Genomic DNA, 21,208 nt, shown 5'->3' on the forward strand with positions numbered 1-21,208 from the left:
AGTCAAGGAAGCAGCGCCGCCTCACACCACAAATGACCAACCTAATCAAAGCTCTGCGAGACTATGAATGCTAAGTGTTACAAGGAAAAATTTGCATTGTCATTATGAATATACCGTATTTACTCGAATCTAAGCCGATGCTTTTTTTTTTTCGAAAAAACGATGTGCGAAAGTGGGGGGGGGGGTCGGCTTAGATTCGAGTACAATGATTAAGTGCTTTTTCTGGCCTTGCGAATTTCGCGGGTCGGCTTATAATCAGGGCCGGCCTAGATTCGAGTAAATACGGTATATCTACACATTTTCCAAACCAGTTTGAATCTACGGTGACAACATGTATGCAGTTTTCATTATTTTGAAGCTGTTTACATGCAGCATTTCCTGTGCTTAAATAAAGATTCGTTTATTTTATCATGAAAGGAGAATCTACTGAAACGTGCCTGTTTTTAGTGCGTTATTTACTAGAGTGCTGGAAGCAACACCTCGCGGGTGTAGCTCCAAGAAGTTCACAATGTCTGCTGCGGTAGTACAGTGGTTCCGGTGCTCGGCTGCTTACCCGAAAGTCGCGGGTCCGACCCCGGCCGCGGCGGTCGCATTTCGACGGAGGCGAAATGGTAGAGGCCCATGTACTGTGCGATGTCAGTGCACGTTAGAAACACCTCATTGTCGAAATTTCCGAATCTCTCCACTACGATGCGCCTCATAATCATATCGTGGTTTTGGCTTGTAAAACCCCAGATATTATTTTAAAAAATTGGAATGTATTTGGATTATGCAAACGCAATATATTGGTATATTTGCCATTGCATTTGGCTAAACAAAATATTTTTGCGTATCGCTTGTAGAAGTGGCATAACTACTTTTTAGTACTGAGGAATGCTTTTCTAAGAAAATATATATAAGTTGACCTTTATGCATAAAAAATATGTTTCCGAATTAAAATGCAGTAATGAAATAGCAGGAGGGCAGTAACAGAAAACACAGCCTTTGTGACTCGATATCCAAAATTGTACTTAGAGATAAAGTTTCTGTAAACGATAACAGACACTATTAGCGAAATAACAGATAAATGAGAACAGAAAACAGTTTTTTCAGTGTCTGAAAACTGAAACGTGTTTTTAAACATAAAATTTCTGTACTGTAAAAGAGAAAATAACAGTAAAATAACAGAAAGAAGACAAACAGAAAACCAAGTTTTTTCTTATCACAAAACTGAACATTGTGTTTATGCAGAAAACTTCTGTAAAGTAAAACGGAAAAAATCTGTTAAAACACAGAAAACTTCAAAATAGAAAACATAGCTTTACATAAATTTTGTGGCAAGAGAGCTGCCAGACAATTTGTTTTTTTCACAAAATATTTTTACAGTGTAGTTCCTAATCGGTTAAATCGAAGTACATTGTCATCTGAGGGGGCCAGAGACTTGACATAACGAGTTTGTGGAAATTTCGTCGAGCCAGTGGCGCCAAAATACGTTAAATGCTCTTTGAAGTCTTTTACATCACGAATTACAAAGTTCGGCGCGAAATTTAAAAATGAAACTTTGAACTTGGTTTTCTCCTCTAATAATAAACCTATGGTGGTGAAATAAACTACACAACAGTTCTCCGAGCACACTTTATCAATCTAAACCAATTCACTGTTTCTATTTAGTGTCCCTTTAAGGACGTCACACCCCATATTAGCGCACTTCATATGAACAGGCATGCGTGAGTAGCCGAATGGTTTTGCTCGTATTTTATGTTCCGAAGATCAACGTTGAAGCAAGCAGTCGAAGAAATAAAATTTAAAGGTACGCCACACGCCCCCACTCATGAGGTAAGTCGATGAACAAGGTTCGTCTGAAGTCGTCCTTAAGAAGGAACAGCCTAGCAGACGATGGGCCCAGCTGAGCGCGGTTTGCAGGCATGCGCTTATACTCGCCGTTTTTTTTTTAATCATGTTTGCTTTGTCAATCGGCGCTGACGCACACGAAAAGTCGCTGCTCGCGCACAGTTAAAGATTTGGGCGACTGTACATACATGTAATTTGTCTGATCAGCCAATGCACATGGTGCTTGTTCGTTGACTCCGCAGTTGGTGAAGCATCGCCTACAGTGAAGGCACATTACTGCTTCCAAACACACGTTCTCGACCTCTAGAATAGAGTCAGATCGTCAACGAATCAGTGCATCTCTGGAGGACTCTAGTGCATGATGTCAATCACTGAAACATACGCCCGCTTATATTGTGATCGAGTTGAATAAAATATTTTTGAGGAGCCTGTTTCTTCTGTCGATTTAGTTACGGAAGCGTTATATTACCATAGCACGCCCCTGACAGCAGTGACATCTTTGCTATACAACCAGCGCCACATTAGTTTATTCAAGAAAATTCTTATTCTAACCTTCATTTCTATTTGCCTATTATGGGGGTGCACGTGATGGAGACGTGTGCTCCGGGTGATCGTTATCGCTTCCTCTACAACTTAAAAGCATCTCGAATGCAACCCTCGTTTAATGTAAACTGTTACGCATAAAAAGTGCGCTTAAAGAAAGCTTAACAACCATACCCTCCGCTTGTATATTATGAGACATCATCTTCTGAAACGCCCACTGCTGCCGCGTGCATTCTTGCTGCGTGTTAAATCGGTAGGCATTAATAACTTATCATTATGGAAGCCACGTCATGCCAAAGAATCCGCACGTTCGGCACGAAGCTGCTGCTCAAAAGCGGTGCCGATTCTTTTGAATGTACGCTAAAGCAATAGAGATAGGAAATAATGCCCAATTTTTTATCATGCTCGAGCACGAAATGCACTGGCCAAACGAAAGTGCGAAATCGCAGCCCGCGGATGCCCTGACCGCGTGACAGAAGTAAGTGAATAGGGCCCTCGCGTGAAATTCCGGGGCAGAAAATACAGAGGCGAAGCACGTGTCTTTTGCCCTTTCCGCTCGCCTCCGCCCGCGAGCGGAGAGCCGTAAGTAAATGAAAACAGAGGAAAGGCTGCTCGAGGAGTCGCAGGATCTGACCGCCGGCTCCTCCGAACGAACGACTTTCTCCGTTTTGGTTTTGATTCCGTTGTGACTACGGCCGCTCCAACTGTCTTCTGAAGCAGCTCGACGAGATTACGCGTTCGGATGCACGAAGGTGGGTTCAAGGCTGCCCCCATAAAAATATTAACTTCACATAAGCGCCTGTCAAGGGGCGAGCATTATAGATAAATCGCCAATAATTGTTTGCAGGTGCGCTGCATACCTGGAGCGCTGCCCCGGCGGGAGAGAGTGAGAGAGGGCGCTCTGCGGTGGGGGCGAGGGCGTGCTACCCGAGAGATGGAGCGGCGCGTTTCCTTTCCGCAAATGCCGAGCGCTTATCGAGCCTGCCCATCGGCCACAAATAAAGCTCCGGTGTCCGCGCACGGGGGCAAAGCGGGGGAATTAGGGGGACGAAAAGAAAAATACGCACGCCGGCGTCAAGATCCTTATTCGCGGCGGTCAACGATAAAGTAAACACCCTATGCCACTCCGCGCATCTTGCGGGCCGTGCTCTCAGCGGCGGAAACTTTACGCAGCTGCGGCGGGCGTCTATGAAGAGGACTAGATTGCCGGCCGGGCTGGAAGCATAGGGAGCTTCCCCGCGGGCTTTGGGGACGCCGCGACGATGGGTGACGCTGCCATTGTCCCTTCCGACAGCGTCTTCTGGAAAGGGCCGATAATCATCGAGGAGCACTCGGAAGCGAGGCATGCCAGGAGGGAACACCAGCGCATCTCGGTGTTCTTCCTTTAATCCAGCCCATGCTGCCAGCTGCAGACGCATACCAGCGACGGCACCGAGCAACCCCGCTAACTATACCACGCGGCCTGATTGGCCGACGCTTTGCACCATGAGCGCGTGAAGGTGACTCCCGCCTCGGGGGCCGTCGTGGAGCTGCCGCGTGCTTTTCGTTTCCCGAGAACTCGAGACGATTGAAACCAAAGGCGGCGATTTCGCGTCTGTTCCATATGGGCAGACCACTCGTGTCCGGTTATGGGCTGGGACGGCACACGAGTGGTGCTGCGCGCGCTGTAATCTGGCCGGAAAGGAACACACAACAAAGGGAGCCCCCTCCGAGCCAATCAACAAGTGCCCGTCTGCAGAGACTGCTCGACTTGATTCTTCTCACGCTCCAGAGTTCGGGTGGCAGAGGAGGTCAACGCTGGCCGCTCGATCGGCAGGAGGCGTAACTGGAGACCGCGCGCGCGCGCGACTCCCGGGCCTCGGGGAAGCGTTCGAATGCGCACTTCTCTGCCGACGAGCGTGTGTGCAGGTGCGCGCGGAGCGGAAATGGATAATTTAAAAACATGCGGGGGCCGGGTTCTCGCGCTCTATGGACCGGTTTCATGCTTTCCGAGGAGCTTGGTGCCTGGCCACACTGAACTGCGTGACCGTATAAAAAATAAAAATAAACCTTGCTTCAAGCCACTTACGCGTTATTCAAAGCGTCTGTGTTTAGGTCATGCATTAACCCCTATGCGGTAGAGTATACTTATCTAGCTAACAAGCCATGCTATTGAAACCAGCATTACATTCTGCAAATACTGGCGCGCATGAGAAAGCGTCGTCATCGTCAAAAGCCAAAATCGAAACCATACCTCCACAAATCGCTGCAGAAGCTTGTAAAAGTTGTAGAATCTCAAAATGAGCGTATCTAACTGTTGCCACCGCCATCGAGCGCATATATGTAAATATAGCATAACTCAAGTATAAGACAATAGCAAAGTACGTAGTAGCATGCGTTGACAGCAAAATGCGTCTGAGCGTGTTCCTTTTGGCCTATTGTGTAACGTTCGCCAACAATGGGAAGGTGCAAAACGAAATTAGCGTTCAAAACTTTGAGATGCTATTGTCGTGCATGTCCTTCCCTTAGGCAAACAGAAACAGCGGGAGAGACAAAGGCGAAGAATGAGCAACGTTTCTTCGCGCCTTTTGTTTCTGAACGCATTCCGCTGGCTTCACTTGTGTGATTGTGCACCGACCGAACCAAACCTGTGTACTTCGTTGCTCCAACATGAGAGACACAATGGAATCCTTAATTATACGAGCTGCTGGCTACATGTGCATGAATGTATCGGCAGCCCTAATTAAGAAGCGAAATTCTGGCACATAAGGTGCCAGCGCCCTCATTCGTATTGACAACACGTCGCTAGAGCCCATGCGTGACAGCAACCACGCCTATCCGCAGCGCAGTTCAACTGCACTGAAGACCTGTACTCTTTCGCCGAATCTATTGCGCAGGCATCCTTATGAAATAAAGCACTATAACTGGTGGCATTTTACCGTCAAAATCCACAGTTTCACTATGAAAAATAGAAGCTTCCGGCTTAACGTTGATCGCCAATAACATATGCACCAAAGACCGTTTTTGCGTCGAAGTTACGTTGCGGAGGCTTCGTATCGGGGTTGCACTCACGCCAGGCTACGACCGCGGCCCTATACGGTACGTCGTCAGCGTTGTGTGACGCCACAGTTCAGAATGTGAAAGTGATACGCTTACTGTAGATCTTTTAGGGTCTACGTTCAAAGCGTCTTCGACCTCCGCACAACGGGGTTCGGGTCTGACCGACCACCCGATCTTGATCGTTGGACCCTAGAGATTGTTTCATCTTTCTCCTCTCTACTACCTACACGAAGCACATTTGTTCGCGTATTTTTTACACCCTCTTACGTTACGTCTACGAGAAAGCTCTCGAAAAAAAAAAAAAAGATCCACACATATCCACGAAGTGAATGATGAAGAGTGGGGCGAAGCTCAGATTGTTCGGTAACCGCGAATCTCCCGTAACATTGCCCACTCTTCATCATGTAAATGAGTGACAACACGTGTGTAGAGTATATACGTTTTATTGGACATATTTCGTATGTCGTGTTGAGTTCTGTATTCTGTTTTCCTTTCATTATCACCGCTTTATGATCCGTGAAATATAGAGCCAATGGTTCTTCGATCGGATCTAACCTGAAGTCGGCAAAGACAAGGTCTATGCACGTCCCCCTGATGGTTGTTGGCTGTTTACAGTCATACAAAATGTATCGTAGAGCGTATCGAGACGTCATATACTGCACAAGCCAGTCGTTGTCGGCGATGTCAATGTTAGTCACCAACTAGCACGGAGGGGTTGTTCTTGTACTTTGTTTCATAATCGCTCATTGCTAGATCGATGCACTTTTCTACGTTGCCTCGGGAGAGATTCGGAACCAGGTATACTGTGATGACGACGGTTCCGTTGGATAGTTTTATTGCAGCATGCTGTCCGTTGTGAGAGGGCGTGCACCGCAGCGCCCTCTCCTGTATTTTTTTCACAGATGATTTATTTTTTTTTATTCAGTTTCGATATTTGTTCGGTTTTCGGTGCACCCTCTCGCGCATTTTTTTTTTCACAGATGTGTTTTTTCGATTTTTCGATGCGCCCTCATGTATTCATCTTTTTTTCACAGATATTTTTTTTCAGTTTCGGTTTCGTGTACCGTGACGGACGCGGACGGCGGACAAGGCTAGGTCTTAAGGGGCTTCGCCCCTAAAAAAAAAGCAACTACGGAAATGCTTCTGCCACCGTCCGTATCAAACGTCACGGACACGAAGCCATCGCGGAGGACTTGCAGCCTTTGTTTCTCTCTCTCTCTTTTTTTTTGTACTGCTCGTCTATATTAAAGCGAAGCTTCCATATCTTGATGCCAGCACCGAGTATCCAATGGCGTAGCCAGGGGGGGGGGCACACCGTGCCCGTGCCCCCCCCCCCCCCCGACATTTTTTTCTGCCATGGGATACAGAGCACAAAATAGCATTCGACCACATTTACCTACCCGGACCCCACGTCAGATCAAGGGCGTGCCCCCCCCCCCCCCCCAAGAAAAAAAAGATTATCTGCCTACGGCACTGCGAGTATCCCATTGCTAGAATTGAGAAACCAAGCCTGTCGTCAATCGACGCCAAATTATGAAATCCTGCAGTTCTGTTGGCTGCCTTGATCGCTGAGCTACACTGGCGGAAAATCACCGCTCTTGTGGCCTACGCGGCCACAAGAACCCGATGCGTTCAGAAAATGGCGGCTTATGAGCAGTTTCTGGACCTTAGCGCCATCTATGTGACAAGGGGGAAGTTTCGGCGGAGGCATAAATAAAACTGAAATGACAGCCTATTAGGTTAAAAAAAAAAAAAAGACGGCGACGTCATGCTTGTCGTCAGTGGCACCAAATTTGATCTTTTGTTAGCTTGCCATTAGGGTGGTATATTTAAACGTCCCACATTTCGCTATGTCTGCTATGGAGTGGGCTGCGAAATTTTCAAACCCAATTCGATATGCGTTTCATGCTTCGCCGGCTTTTCTGATTTAAAGCCTTATGAAACGTGGACTCGTGCCCCTAGGGCAAATTCAATAAAATTTAGTTGCACGGAACGTTTCGCCTTGGTTTTGTAGTAAAGATTAGTAGCACTGTATTTCGTGAGTGCATCGTTAGCTTGGCTTCTTATTACAACTTATTATGGCGAAAGCATTATATTGCTCACGAGTAAAAAAATCCGGCTTCCGGCGTTCACAACACGAATGGTACCAAAACACACGTGTGGCGCATACCCGCATTCCCCGGGTGAGAATTGAGGTTAATTAAAGGTGAATGAAATGTGAATTAAAAGGAATTAATATAGAAATTGTATGCCAAGTGATTAGAAACGATCATTAAGGGCGTAAGGTGAACAAAATGTCAGTTGAGGTGAATGAGATGTGCATCACACGTGAATTGAAGTTAATTAAAGGTGCATCAAATCTGGATAAACAGTCAATCAAAAGTCAAAACGTTAGCTAAATGTACTGTAAATTTTTGTGTTCGGCTAGCACAACCGGCCACTTAGTGCATGTTTTGCATTGTTTTATTGTCTGTCGGATACGTATGCAGGACTCTTCCTGGTGCAGCGTGTACTCCACATAGTTTAGGGGGTTTGCTTGAAAACAAAACCAATTTCTATTCAAAACTAATCTGCAATTTCTTTTCTGACAACAGTTGCGTTTTATTTGCTGCAAAGCATAACAAAAGAAGAACTCACAGTCTACAGTCGGCATTTATTGTGGCACCGAAAAAATAAAACATATGCATCGCCAGCACCACGTTCTCCCAAAAACTTTATGCATAAGATAATCACAATGCGCGATCACCACCATATTGAAGCACTGGACTCAATATTAAACTATATATACTGTGGGCGTTCATTAGACACATCTACCTTCTTCATACATGTTCATCATCATCATCATCATCATATATATATATATATATATATATATATATATATATATATATATATATATATATATATATATATATATATATATATATATATAATATATATATATATATATATATATAAAGCTGTCTATAAAGTAATGGAAAAGGAAATGGGGTTGCTTTATAGACAGCACCATGTTTGACGCCTGCATTCCAGGCACGGTGTAAGATACATACTCTTTAGGTGAGGACACTCGCGAGACGCGATCGACCAGATAAAGTAACAACGCCGAGAGCCCGTCGGACCGCTGACGGCAGCGGATACCTACCGGCGGGATGATGCAACTTTCAACACAAAAACGCGTTCCCGTAGCAACTGGCGCTTCGCGGGAAATCTGAATTTCCTAGTCAGCGAATGCGGCTACGGCACGCCAGCAACTAAGTCAGAAACGCATACCGCGTTTTTCACGAGCAAAAAACAAGACACGCAGCGGACGCCGGCGCTGCCGCCGGCTGCGTCGGTTGCTATAGCAACGGTGCAGAAAGCATTTTCTCTCTTTAAGTTGCGTCTTCCCGCCGCTAGATACCCGCTGCGGTCACCGGACCAACAGACGCGCGCCGTTGTTACTTTATCTGGTCGATCGCGCTCTGCATGCAAGCCGAGAAGTGTCCACACCTAAATAGTATATATCTTACACCGTGATTCCAGGTCAGTGGGCATGGGCTGAAGATTGCCTTTGCGAGTGCTTCATGCCGCTTGAGTTACGTCAGCGAAAAGCTGGTGAAGATACAAAATTTCAAAAAAATATTTCTCAAGTTAAAAAAACAATACCCTTTTGCAACATTGTCTATGTTTAGCTAATACACAGAGCTTTCAAATGAAGTATCCTGCATATTTTTAGTGCGACCACCAAGGCAAGTTTTTTGAGGATGAATACAGAGCTTTTCACAAAAAAAGTGAAATTCGCAATTTTTTTGCAGACGCTTTGCTACACCTTCAGCGACTAAATTATTTTTCTTTTGTAGTATGTCGAACAGGCTTCCAGTATATAATTAATTTCTACCCTTTGAGTTTGCCTTGTTCCTGGAAAAAAATATCAAACGTTGCAACTTTATTCAATTTTGCTCGTGCGAAAAGCCCTCGAAGAATCGATATACATAAATAAGTCATTATTTTTACAGTTACATCACTTCATTAGCTTGCCGGAAATACCATTTTATTGAGTGCATCCTATAAACACCCTTTGAAAAAAAATTGTTGTTTGATGTCTTTTAGCTCAGTCGGCACAAAACTACAGACTCTCACAAACAGGCGGGAAAATTTTTGGCAACGGAAATAAACGAGCAGAACGAGTTTTGAACTTCAAGAAAAGCGTGGAAATTTTTTCAGCCATATTTGTGATGGTCGGAAAAAAGCTGGGTGATTTGGCATGGAATGACCCATATATAATATATATACCTTGGCAGGCTGAGGTGTCGCGCATGCTAAGCTCGTGGTCGCGGGGAGTCCTCACTACGGCGTGCCTCATAATGATGCCGTGATTTTGGCACGAAAAACTCCAGACATCTTTATCCAATATCAGACTGAAAAGTCGACTTACGCGCGTACTGTCGGCCGCAAAGTTTGCGGGATCTGCAGCGCGTGGCGGAGCGAAGGAAAACTGCATTGCCTGCGTCACCTACCGTGATGCGGCGGGTGTTGAGGCTATCGGCCTCGGCGATTAGCGACTGCGCGTTTAGATAACGTGCCGTTGCCGGATCTAATCGCGGAGGCTGCGGCCGATAGCCTCAACACCCGCCGCATCACGGTAGGTGACGCAGCAATGCAGTTTTTCGTCGCTCGGCCACGCGCTGCAGATCCCGCAACTTTTGCGGCCGACAGTACGTGCACACTCTTTTATTTGTGATCGACAGCCAGCAGGGGCGTAGCCAGGGGGGGGGGGTTGGGGGGGTTCAACACCCCCCCCCGAAATTTTTCAGGTTGCTTGCGTATATATACACGCACACATACAAACGCACGCACGAACATACATAAAGTATGGTTGTATTTGTGATCGACAGCCAGCAGGGGCGTAGCCAGGGGGGGGGGGGGTTGGGGGGGGTTCAAACACCCCCCCCCGAAATTTTTCAGGTTTGCTTGCGTATATATACACGCACACATACAAACGCACGCACGAACATACATAAAGTATGGTTGAACCCCCCCCCCCCCCCCGCCCGAAAAAAATTTCTGGCTACGCCCCTGACAGCCAGGTAAGAATGATCTAGATTTATGTTCAGGGACAACGTATGTTCCGGTTGATACAGTTAATTTTAGAAATCTTCAGAACGAAAAAATGTGTATTTCGAAGGGCTTAAAGCACTTTACATTCGGCCCCTTTGTCAACGTCGCAGGAAAGATGCATGCACGCGAAGCTTGGCGCGAGCATAAGTGACCTGGCGTCGTGCACTTTCGATTGATTGCCACGCAAAAGACTGTGCATTCTACGGCTTTGCAGTGGAAAGCGACGAGGCAGTCAATCAATCAATCAATCAATCAATCAATACCTACCGGTATCCTAGCATTCTTGGACAGGACATCGTCTCTTCGCACACAGAGGAAAATGTTCACTGTTCGGGGCCGTACGCATCGTCCCGGGTCACCGCAGTCGCATGAAGATCGCGGAAACGGACGCTAATTATTCTATGTTTCCAGCTCACTTCCCTATTCAATGAGCGCCTTCGCGATGTAGCACACCTTGGGCAAAACGCTCTCGGCAAACGTGAACTTCGGTCCGCCGCGACTCAGAACAACACACGCAGGAGCAAAACACAACATTGGAAGGGGGCGTATTGGAGAGGATTAATCAATCGTTTGAGCGCGCTTTTCTGCCTGGGCTCCCCCCCCCACCATGTGAAAAAAAAAAGGCTTCTTTCTTTTCAAGGGGCGCTAATAAAAGGACAAGAAAGTAAGAGGTAATCATCGTTTCTTCGCGTATCAAATTATTTTAGAACTAGCTAGGAATAGTGATCTGATTCAGTAAAATAAAGCTTGTCACGTTCTTTATATCAGAATTATTTACCCTGCTCACCTAGTCGCGCTTCAGTCGCAACTCACGTGATAACCCGCTGTTCATGCAAGGCCGGTTCATGTCGCTCTTTTTTTTTTCTTTTTCTTTCGCCGAACTTTTTCTAACGCTTCGCGACCGTACGCAACAGTCGCGCGCTGATGTTGCGAGCAATGGTTTCGAGTTAGTCGAATGCTTTGTGCGTCGGGCTGAGAATCGGGCACGTTATCGCAGGGGATCGCAGAGTTGTGAGTATCGTGACAATGGGCCTTGTTTTTCATCTCTATAGGGTGAGGGGCTGAGGATGATGAGGTGCGTGGCCTGACGACGGGCGGCATGACTGTGACGGTATAAGCTAAAGCACGGATTCACGGACGCAGCAAACCCAGCTTCTTCAAGCTTTCAATTTATGTCGCAACAGTATGCTCGTGTTGCTTTCAATACAGGTCAGAGAAGCCCGAGTGGTGAAAGTTAATCCGGCACCCTCCAGACGGAGTCCTCATTGGAGGGCATAAAAATAAATAACTCTGTCTAACGAGGGAAAGAAAGGAATAATAATAATAATAATAATAATAATAATAATAATAATAATAATAATAATAATAATAATAATAATAATAATAATAATAATAATAATAATAATAATAATAATTTGTGAGGTTTTGCGTGCCAAAACCACGATATGGCTATGAGGCACGCCGTAGTGGAAGGCTCGGGAAGTTCGACCGTCTGGTGTTCTTTAACATGCACTGACATCGCACAGTACATGGGCCTCTAGCAATTCGCCTCCATCGAAATGCGACCGCCGCCGCCCGGGAAAAAAGGTAGCATTCATGGAAACTGGAAAGGTCAGCCTACACCGCCGGGGTTGCCTTATTCTTTAAAAAACGTCTCTCTTTCTCTAACGCGGCGTTTTCAATAAGCCGTTGTCTGCACTACGACGAAATCTGCCGCAGACATACGTCTGTGATGCAATCCGTTGTTTTCATTTCTACGCCCTTAACTACGCAAGCGAAGCCCCTCACAACCCGACTTCAACTCCCGGCAACCGCGTCGCCTTTTGCCGCTTCGTGTCTGTTTTTATCCGCCGAGCTGATGACAGCGTTTCCCGTAGTGACGAGCAGCCCCCCGCGGCGCTCGCCAAGGCCGTTTTTCTTCCTGTGATTCACTACACCCGCGACAGCCATCATCACAGAGGTGACGTAAGGCTCTGCACCGCGTCACATGCGAAGTTTACATGACTGGCGATAGCAATCGGGCGCAAGTGGCGCACATTTGGCGGCCGAGAGGGAAAGCTGGCCAGTGCGCCGACCCTCCGCGCGCTGGCAAACCGGACGGGCCCAGGCCCACTTAGGCACGTGCTGCGTGACTCCCCCAGGCAGTTTCCGTCAAAGCATCCCGGGAGGCCAAAGAGACTCGCCGACAATTCACGCTGCACCGAAACAGCAAATGATTGTTTCACTCTCCATGGGGCTACGCAGGCCTCAGCTAAGCATTATCGAAACCATGCGCAAGTGTGAAATTCACGCTGAAGCTATCTCCGAAATTCAAAAGCGCGTTGCAATTCCACGTGCCCAGACTCTTCAATCTCCACAGGACGAACGACCCTCACCCTCTGCATTATTGAGGGTAACGTATTCGCAGTCGTCGCCAAATGCTACGTGCGGCCTTGAGCTAAACGCTGCCGTTTGCGGAAATTCATAAAGGTTACAGCGGCAATGAGGCCCGTTTCTGGTAATTAGCGGCTAATGAAAGATACGCTCGCGCAATGAAACGCATGTAAGGCGTATCACGCAAGCTATACAGCAGTGGTGGGTTTGGCCGTCGGAGTTATGCGACAATAATAATTTTTGGGGCTTTACATCCCCCAACCACGATACGATTATATATAGGCACGCCGTATGAGATCCGGAAATTTCGACCACATGGGGTTCTTTAACGTGCACCTAAATCTAGGCACACTGGCCTTTAGCATTTTGCCTCCATCTAAACGTGGCCTACGTGGTCTGGATTCGATCCCGCGACCTTCGGGTCAGCAGTGGAGTTGGAGTTATGCAGGACGAGAGCTTCGCCAGATTAAAAATTCGCCTTCTACTTACGTACAATAGCCGCTCCAACAGTAGTGATGCAGCCTGCGAAGTATACAAGTTGTATTAGTATAGCGTTACTGAGGGCCATTTGCCATGTGCAGTTGTCGGGAAATCTTGAGTACTCTTAGATGGAATAGAGCCCTGTGTTGGTTATGTTGTAAATGGTAGTAATGGGCCAGGAAGACAGGCACGTAACGAAGAATTTCAATTTTAGGAAATTTATTATGTGAACGTGTGCTCGAAAGAAAAAAAAAAAAAACTCGGGAGCGTCATCGGTGATGCTGACAGCCCGAATAGCGGCCGTCGAAACGAAAATTAACAAACCACACATAGTCGGCTCTTTTTACATACGTTGTCTTATACGCTCCATAGCGGTCGGTGGTGCTCGCATCGATCCGAGAAGTTTGCATCGCATTGTTCACGGCACGCGACGGGCACAGTACGCTGTTTCGAGCTCCGCGAGAGTGTTTGACGCGATAGCTGAAACCAATGACAGCCAACAAAAAGAAAGACATAACATTATATAATAATATCTGGGGTTTAACGTCCCAAAACCACGATATGATTATGAGAGACGCCGTAGTGGAGGGCTCCGGAAATTTCGACCACCTGGGGTTCTTTAACGTGCACCTAAATCTAAGTACACGGGCCTCAAACATTTTCGCCTCCATCAAAGACATAACATTCACAGAGAGATAACTGTATGAGAACAAATAAATTCACGCGGTCTTAACTGCCTGCGACAGGGGCGTAGCCAGGGCGGGGGTGGGGGGCTCAAATCCCCCCCCCCCCTGAGAGTTTTCAGTTTTGCTTGCGTATATATACACGTGCACATACAAACGCACGCACGAACATACATAAAGTATGGTTGAACCCCCCCCCCCCTCCCCCCGAAAAAAATTTCTGCCTACGCCCCTGGCCTGCAAAGCATGAATGGTAGCGCGTCTACACGGGCATATTTATAGATGCACCGAATTTAATAAGCACTCCCGTGTTTTCTCTAATCAGACCTTTCCGATAATGTAATTTATTTTAACTGAACACAAAAACTGCCAAGCTAGATTTATAGGTTACGCTCGCGTACTGGCAAATACCAGTTTACTAGACAGCTCTCTGCGACTGTTTAGAGTTAGAACATTGCACGATGGGACGGGAGCATTGTCAAAAAGGCGCCGCAATTTGTTCGGCGAATGGGTTGTCTCGCTGATTTTGCACCAATTTGTGACGTTCACGTTGGGCCGTGTGCACGGGTAGCGCACGGCCACAGCAAAGAACCAATCTGCGACTGCGAGCGCCACCTTTCTCAGTTCAACAAAAAAATTGGTGCGATTACAGTGATTATTGTCCCGGTGTGCACGGAAGGTGAGATGATTTCTTTTTTTTTTACATTATATGCTGGTTTGTCTGCCTTCAGAATAAGTAAAGCGATGTTTGTTTTCTATCCGCGTAGCTTGAGTGTGTGCACATTGCGCGGTGTGTGCACATTGCACAGTACCCCTTCAACTGGAAGGATTGCTGCAGATGTGTAAATTTAGGTCTTTTCTTTCCCTTCAAGGCGCGCTTGGGAATATACTCATAAGCAGATGCAAAGTATGCGTACATGTGTCCAATGTCTATGTATTCATCGGCAGCGAGGTAGCAAGACACTTCGTGACTCGTGAAACTACAGGATACATACATAGTTGCACCTAATTATTACCAGCGTCCTCGGCAAAATATATGCACTCGTTCTCTTCATTCAGGGTGTATCACATAAACAGCAGAATGACACACGAGCAAGAACGCCACTTCATTTTATGCGCACGTCCCGTCTTACTTTCTTTATTATTATTATTATTGCAACCGCTAAGGGTACAAAATTAAGGACTATTCTGCTGCAAGCTGTTGTTAGAGCTCTCCGTTTCTTGGGAATCAGCCATCCAGTCTTGCAGATCGTTTTCATCGCCTACTGGCTTGCTTGTCGATGGTCCTATAAGGAAAGAGCAAAATCAAAAGTTGTTTGCGATTCTCTATCTACAGCCCTGGTGTTTAGGTGTATAGGCATGAAAAAAGAAACTTGGTTCATTTTTTTTCGTTTTGTTTCTTTTGTTACTTGCAGCATTATATATATCTGATGAAAATAGAAAATTCGCAGGCATAACAGGCGCAATGCAGGAGTAGGTGCTTTGTCGTCGCGTAGTGACGTATATTTATTTCCGGGATGTTCCAGCACTAAATGCTTTAAACATTGAAGACCATTGCTTTAGAAAGTTTGTCTGAAAAGTAATGCATACACCGTACCGTGGGCTTACGCACACACACCATTTTTTTCCAAATACTGCAGCCCTATTGCAGGAGTGGAGCACATTTTTACAAGGAACAACAAAACAGCATAACATGAAAAGGCACTAATCATAAAACAGTGCTTCTATGAAATGTGAGTGTGCGTGCCAACACACACACACACACACACACACACACACACACACACACACACACACACACACACACACACACACACACACACACACACACAGCCTTTAGAAATATATCTGAAGTAACATAGGAATTCCTGATAATCGTGCGAATAAATCTAATTCGACAGTGAAAATCGGTACTGAATTTCTGGTCTGTAGATGGGTCCTGAAACGTTGTTGCTGGAATATAAATATATGTGCATATAGGTCAAATATATATGCACAACGTTAACAAGCGCGATTTCAAGTTGCATTAATCACAAATATTAGCCAGGGGAGGTAAGTGATCCGCACCTGGCATTGGTGATGACACTGTGGACGCGCTGTCCAGAGAGAAAACTTCCGGCTTGGGCTCCTTGTGGTCGCTTTCCTTGCTTTGGTTGTCAACTGTAGTCAAAACAAGGCAAGTCAGTTGACAAACCTATAGCGTAATCTTTTTCTTACTATTTTTCTGTCGATAGGGTCTATATGAGAACAGAAGAGAGAGAAAAGAAAAGACAGAGAGAGAGAGAGATTTATAACGGCAGAAAAGCTGAGAGGTCGTCCTGAATCAACGTTCTGACCTGCTTCTCAGCGTTAGGGAAGTGGTGAAAAAGTGAAAAAGTGAAAAAGTGAAAAAAATACTTGGATGGCTCAAGACTTTTCCATGTCTCTTATCCAATTCGCTCTCGTGCAAAAAAAAAAAAAAATGTTGAGAGCTTTAAGAATATCAGGCTGATGAGGAGGACCAGGCGAAGGTCCCAACAGAACTTTTTCATATAGCCGTCGATTGACACATTTTGACAAGAGTGCTGTCAACGATTGTATTTGTGCAGCATATCGCGGGAAGATGCGGAAAAGGCGTTCTGTGGTCCCAAAGGTGCCCCACTCCACGCTATGCGGACTGCATGCGCCGCCGATAAGGTGTAAGTGGTGCCAAGTGAACGCCACACCTGGTCGTAACCTGTGCAGTAAATTTGTACTGCACCTCTTCATTTTTGGTGGTAATCTTACTTGCACCTCTGGGTCTAGCACGTGAAGACGGCAATGACGATGACTTGGAAAAGACCAATATGCTGCGGTATTTTCGCGCAGGAGTGTATATATACAAGAGCACAAAAAAAAAAAACAGAAGATACGACACAAAACATGGTCGTAGTAGCTGTGAATAAAAAAATGTAGTCTCGTAGTCTGGAAACATAAAATGAGGCTTGAAATGAGGTGTAGATAAGATTCTTGCGCAATAACCCTGCCTGCTTTTGTGAGGCGCACATCCATACAGTTGTCCTTTCATCGGCGGTTCAAGGTGTTTTGTGCCTCAACTTCCCGTTTCATCGCCAAGGTTTCAGTCTCTTGCACACTTAATTGTCCCCGAACGTCTACTATAGCTTATTTCAGTGTGCAAGCAGGATCAGCTTGTTTGCTAATGTTTGATGCAAGCTCGTCTCGGCTGGCTCTGACATCGGCAAAGCATGGACGCAGTTGTTTCCTTGCAAAGAGGTGACAGGCACAAGCGGTGAGGAAGCGGGTTTTTTAAACTTTCGACGCAATAGCACAAATGTGCCCCGCTGAGGCCTAACATCACTAAATATTAAGAACACGCCACCTTTGTCTCATTCGTCTCTCTTTCTCAATGCAAAGCCATGACGCCTAGTGCTGGCACCCTATCTCGTCGAGCACAGACAACCTGACTACTGGCTTTGTCAGTATGCAGGGTGCTTAAACCCCCTCGATACTTTTGTCAATTTTGCACGTGTATATATACACGCACACATACTGTACAAACACGTACAAATATACATAAAGGTTGGTTGACCCCCCCCCCCCTCTCCCCGGATACATTCACAATTGAAGAAGGCATTTCGCCACATAAATATTCAGTGCGACACAAGGGGCAAGGTGCAAGCCTTTTTTGTCATTTTTTTTATTGGGCTTCTTTGTGAACATTGCAAAGCAAGCGACTCGAGCTTCGAAAAGCACGCCATGTTCCCAGCAATGCATGGGCGCTTTTCCTGAAGGAATGGCCAGTTTCTCAGCTAGAACATAGACTACGCGCTCTTATGACTTTTATGTGGACATACACGGTTTTGGTGTGAATGCAAAGCCGTGTTTAGAGAAGAGAACAGAGCGGTCTATCTCTCTCTCCCTCTCTTTGCGTACCGAGTGGCCGTTTAGGGACCACAAAACAAAGTGGCCAACATAATGTAGTATAATTGTGTGTTCCATGGATAGAAAAAATGCTTTCACATTAAGCCACACAATAGACACGTAGAGAAAGTAACACGAATAGCACAAGCAATTGGAGGGCCTCGCATCGTTTTTACGAGGGAGGCGACAACAAATTTCAGAATGAAAAAGGCATAGCCGGGAGTCTCTACTGGAGTACGAGCCTGTTCCCAACGCGCTTTTCAATGTGACGTATTGTCACCTATCCGTTGACGAAGCAATCTGCGTTTGCTGATAATATGCTTCCCAAAACTTGTTGCCCGAAGCTTCATTGCCAACGGCGCGCTTCCACTGCGGTTTGCAGAAAGCGTCTACTAAATGGTTATATACGGTATACTGTGAATATAGGCGCTCGCACTAATCGGATACGGGTTCACTTGGAGCGAAAGCATTATAGTAAAAGTGGCCTTGGGGCATTGTAGTGGGGAGCAGTGTTGCGGAATGGGCGCCTCCATTCCATTCCAATTCCATTCCGCGGAATTAGAACTTGCCGCAATTCCATTCCTTTCAATTCTTCGGAATGAAAAACTTAGCCCATTCCCACTCCGGGAATGGCCGGGCAGTTCAATTCCATTCATGTAATTCCTCAACGTAGGAAAGGCATCTTGATAGTTTATCGGGTTAAGAATGAACGACCGATAAAGCTGATGTCATCAGATGTATTAAGAACTACAAAAGTACCCCAAACACGTTACCAAGGTCGAGGGATGATAGCTTGCTGACATATCTCGTGCACTACAACCACCCTACTGATTCCCATAGGGGCAGTTCTCCCGCTACCTATATAGTATGGTCAGCATGTTTGAACTAATGGTGATGTTTGAATATTGTTTAAGCTTAAATGTGTTAATGCTAAAATGACGACATAGCGTATTTTTATGCTGACAAAAGTATAGTTCAAGAAGACTAGACAGTTTTGCCACGCGTCTGGAGTGTTCGTGAATATGGAGAAAACTAAGATTTGGTTAGCGGGGAACAAAACCCTCTAGATCTGCTGGTTTTAGTTGGAACAGTGCACCGCTCGGGCACCTTGTGCCTTTGCGTCGAATGCGGAACACTGGGCCGCACTGCTCGTCAGCAATCACGCTTGTCAAGCGCGCCTCGCAGGCACGGATGGGGTGAGGAGAACTATCTGTGTTCACCTGTGCGCAGGTATGCAATGTCTTCCTTGTCGCAAAGGTTATTTACGTGTACCAGGTACTAAACTGCTCGTGAGATCATAGGCGTGCGCAGGGTTCCCCATTAGGGGGGGGGGGGGAGGGCAAAGGTTCATCGAAGCGCCCCCCCCCCTACTAAGTCAATGTATGGGGCAGATTTTGCGCCCCCCCCCCCTCTTAGGTGACTAGAAGGGTCAATGTACGGGGCAGATTTTGCGCCCCCCCCCCTGCCCCCCCTGTGCGCACGCCTATGCGTGAGATAAAGATCAGGCTGTGCATAGAGTATTCGCCACTTTCGTGTGGGGGTACCAATGGGAACCAACGCGCAGGGATAATTTGTTTCTCCTTTCAGTATCTGCTGGGATAATGCATTTGCTTGTACAATAACTTATGCCTCGGTTTCTCTTTTACAAATTGGCAGATCGCTCACAATTTTACACCACGCCTACACTTGGCTCTGGCTAACTAAAGGTGGGCCTAGAGAATGCGTTGTGGTCTTCGACTTCGAAAAAACATGCACTCAGGCCTACATGACTAATTTGAGCATGATATTACAGAAGTAGCAATTAAGAGCGTAGCAAAATACGTTCCTCCCCAATGCCCGCTTTCCTTTATTGTTAAATTTGAGGCTCTGACTTACTAATGTTTGAAGTTTGAAAAAGAGCGCGTAGACGAAAACGTGCTCTATTTTCGGAAAAAGACATAATTCCATTCCCATTCCATTCCGTGCAAAAGGCGCTTAATTCCATTCCCATTCCATTCCTTCAAGCGTTGTCCCAATTCCATTCCGGGGTCGCGAAAATGTGGAATGATTCCGGAGTCATTCCAATTCCGGTGTGGCAACTCCGCAACACTGGTGGGGAGCATATACTGAGATACTTTAAACTTTGTTGCCATTAGCAACATATCTGGGGCATCTAGAAAAATGAAAGCATTCATCTGCCGCCTTATTTATTGCCGGAAGGCAAAACGGGTGCTGGTCAAGATACCCACTACCGCATCATTCAAGCATTCTTCACTGAGAATTATCAGCCGTCTTGTGGACACGTCGAATTATTCGCAAGCGTTTCCCGCAGGGACGCTCACCTTTGCGACCGGGCAGATCATTCTGCGACAAACGAAGACCATCGAGAACCTTCTCGAAGATGACGGCGATCAGTTGCTTAAGCCGGGTCACGTCCTTGAGAGGCGTCAGCTCCTTGGGTACCGGTGGCAGTTCATCATCAGGCTGGCCCGTCTGCAGCTGGTAGCAGATGGCCGCCTCCACCTTCTCCTCCCAGCCCTTCCAGAGAATGAATAAACGGACAGAGATTTATTGAAGTATCTGAGGAAACAACGCTCGTCACAGTTAGGCGATGTTAGATGGCTTCTCGCGGAGCGGCATATACAAACGAAACTCGGCGGTGTGCCTTACTTTTCGGCAAATCCGGATTAAACTCATATAATTACTTCCTTTCTTTTCTTGGTGAGCAGTGATGTTTTAAATATGGTTGCGAAGCAGGACAATGTAGATGTCGGTAAATATTTAGCTTTAAAGCGTACGCAGGTCCTTCGCAAGTTGGCTTGATGGAAGGAGAGTTCAAGACCAAGTCCTTCCCAATCATGAAAAGGCGACGCACGAGACAGAATGATATATAATAAACTAAAGAAATCTCTTCCAATGTAAAAGAAGAAAGCCAAATATTCTTACGAAAACGTTGCATCCTTATGAAACGCGACCAAATACTGTATTTATCCTTGGCCACCGGGAAAGCGCACAATTCACATAACTTCGCTTTTCACGGCAGCCCGCAGCAGTCTCTCTCTCTCTCTCCAGAAAAAAATCGCACTTTTCGTATGGAGCATTGACCACCCTGCCTTTATTATTATTACTACTAATGTGATTAGGAGAAGATGTTTTCTCCCAGCCTGGCGCTGATCAGCCGTGCTGCCAATATGGCTGCACAAGACAGTGCAACTTTCTCCTCTTTCATACGAACCACCTCGTATATTCTCTCTGAACATGGTGCTTGTCTCTAGGTATTC

General features: G+C 46.2%; 1 protein-coding gene across 1 annotated transcript in view; it reads right to left on the reverse strand.

The window, feature by feature from the left end:
- Positions 1-15,181: 15,181 nt before the first annotated feature.
- LOC119382850 (protein PTHB1-like) overlaps positions 15,182-21,208 on the reverse strand; it is a 40,180-nt gene continuing 34,153 nt past the window's right edge. The window contains exons 15-17 of the mRNA XM_037650730.2: positions 20,270-20,465; positions 16,116-16,208; positions 15,182-15,334 (exon numbers count right to left, since the gene is read on the reverse strand). Coding sequence (XP_037506658.1) covers positions 15,225-15,334; positions 16,116-16,208; positions 20,270-20,465 — 399 coding nt within the window. The 3' untranslated portion in view covers positions 15,182-15,224. The remainder of the gene's footprint in view (positions 15,335-16,115; positions 16,209-20,269; positions 20,466-21,208) is intronic.

This window comes from Rhipicephalus sanguineus, chromosome 1 (assembly GCF_013339695.2).
Source record: "Rhipicephalus sanguineus isolate Rsan-2018 chromosome 1, BIME_Rsan_1.4, whole genome shotgun sequence".
In the NCBI taxonomy this organism is placed as follows: domain Eukaryota; kingdom Metazoa; phylum Arthropoda; class Arachnida; order Ixodida; family Ixodidae; genus Rhipicephalus; species Rhipicephalus sanguineus.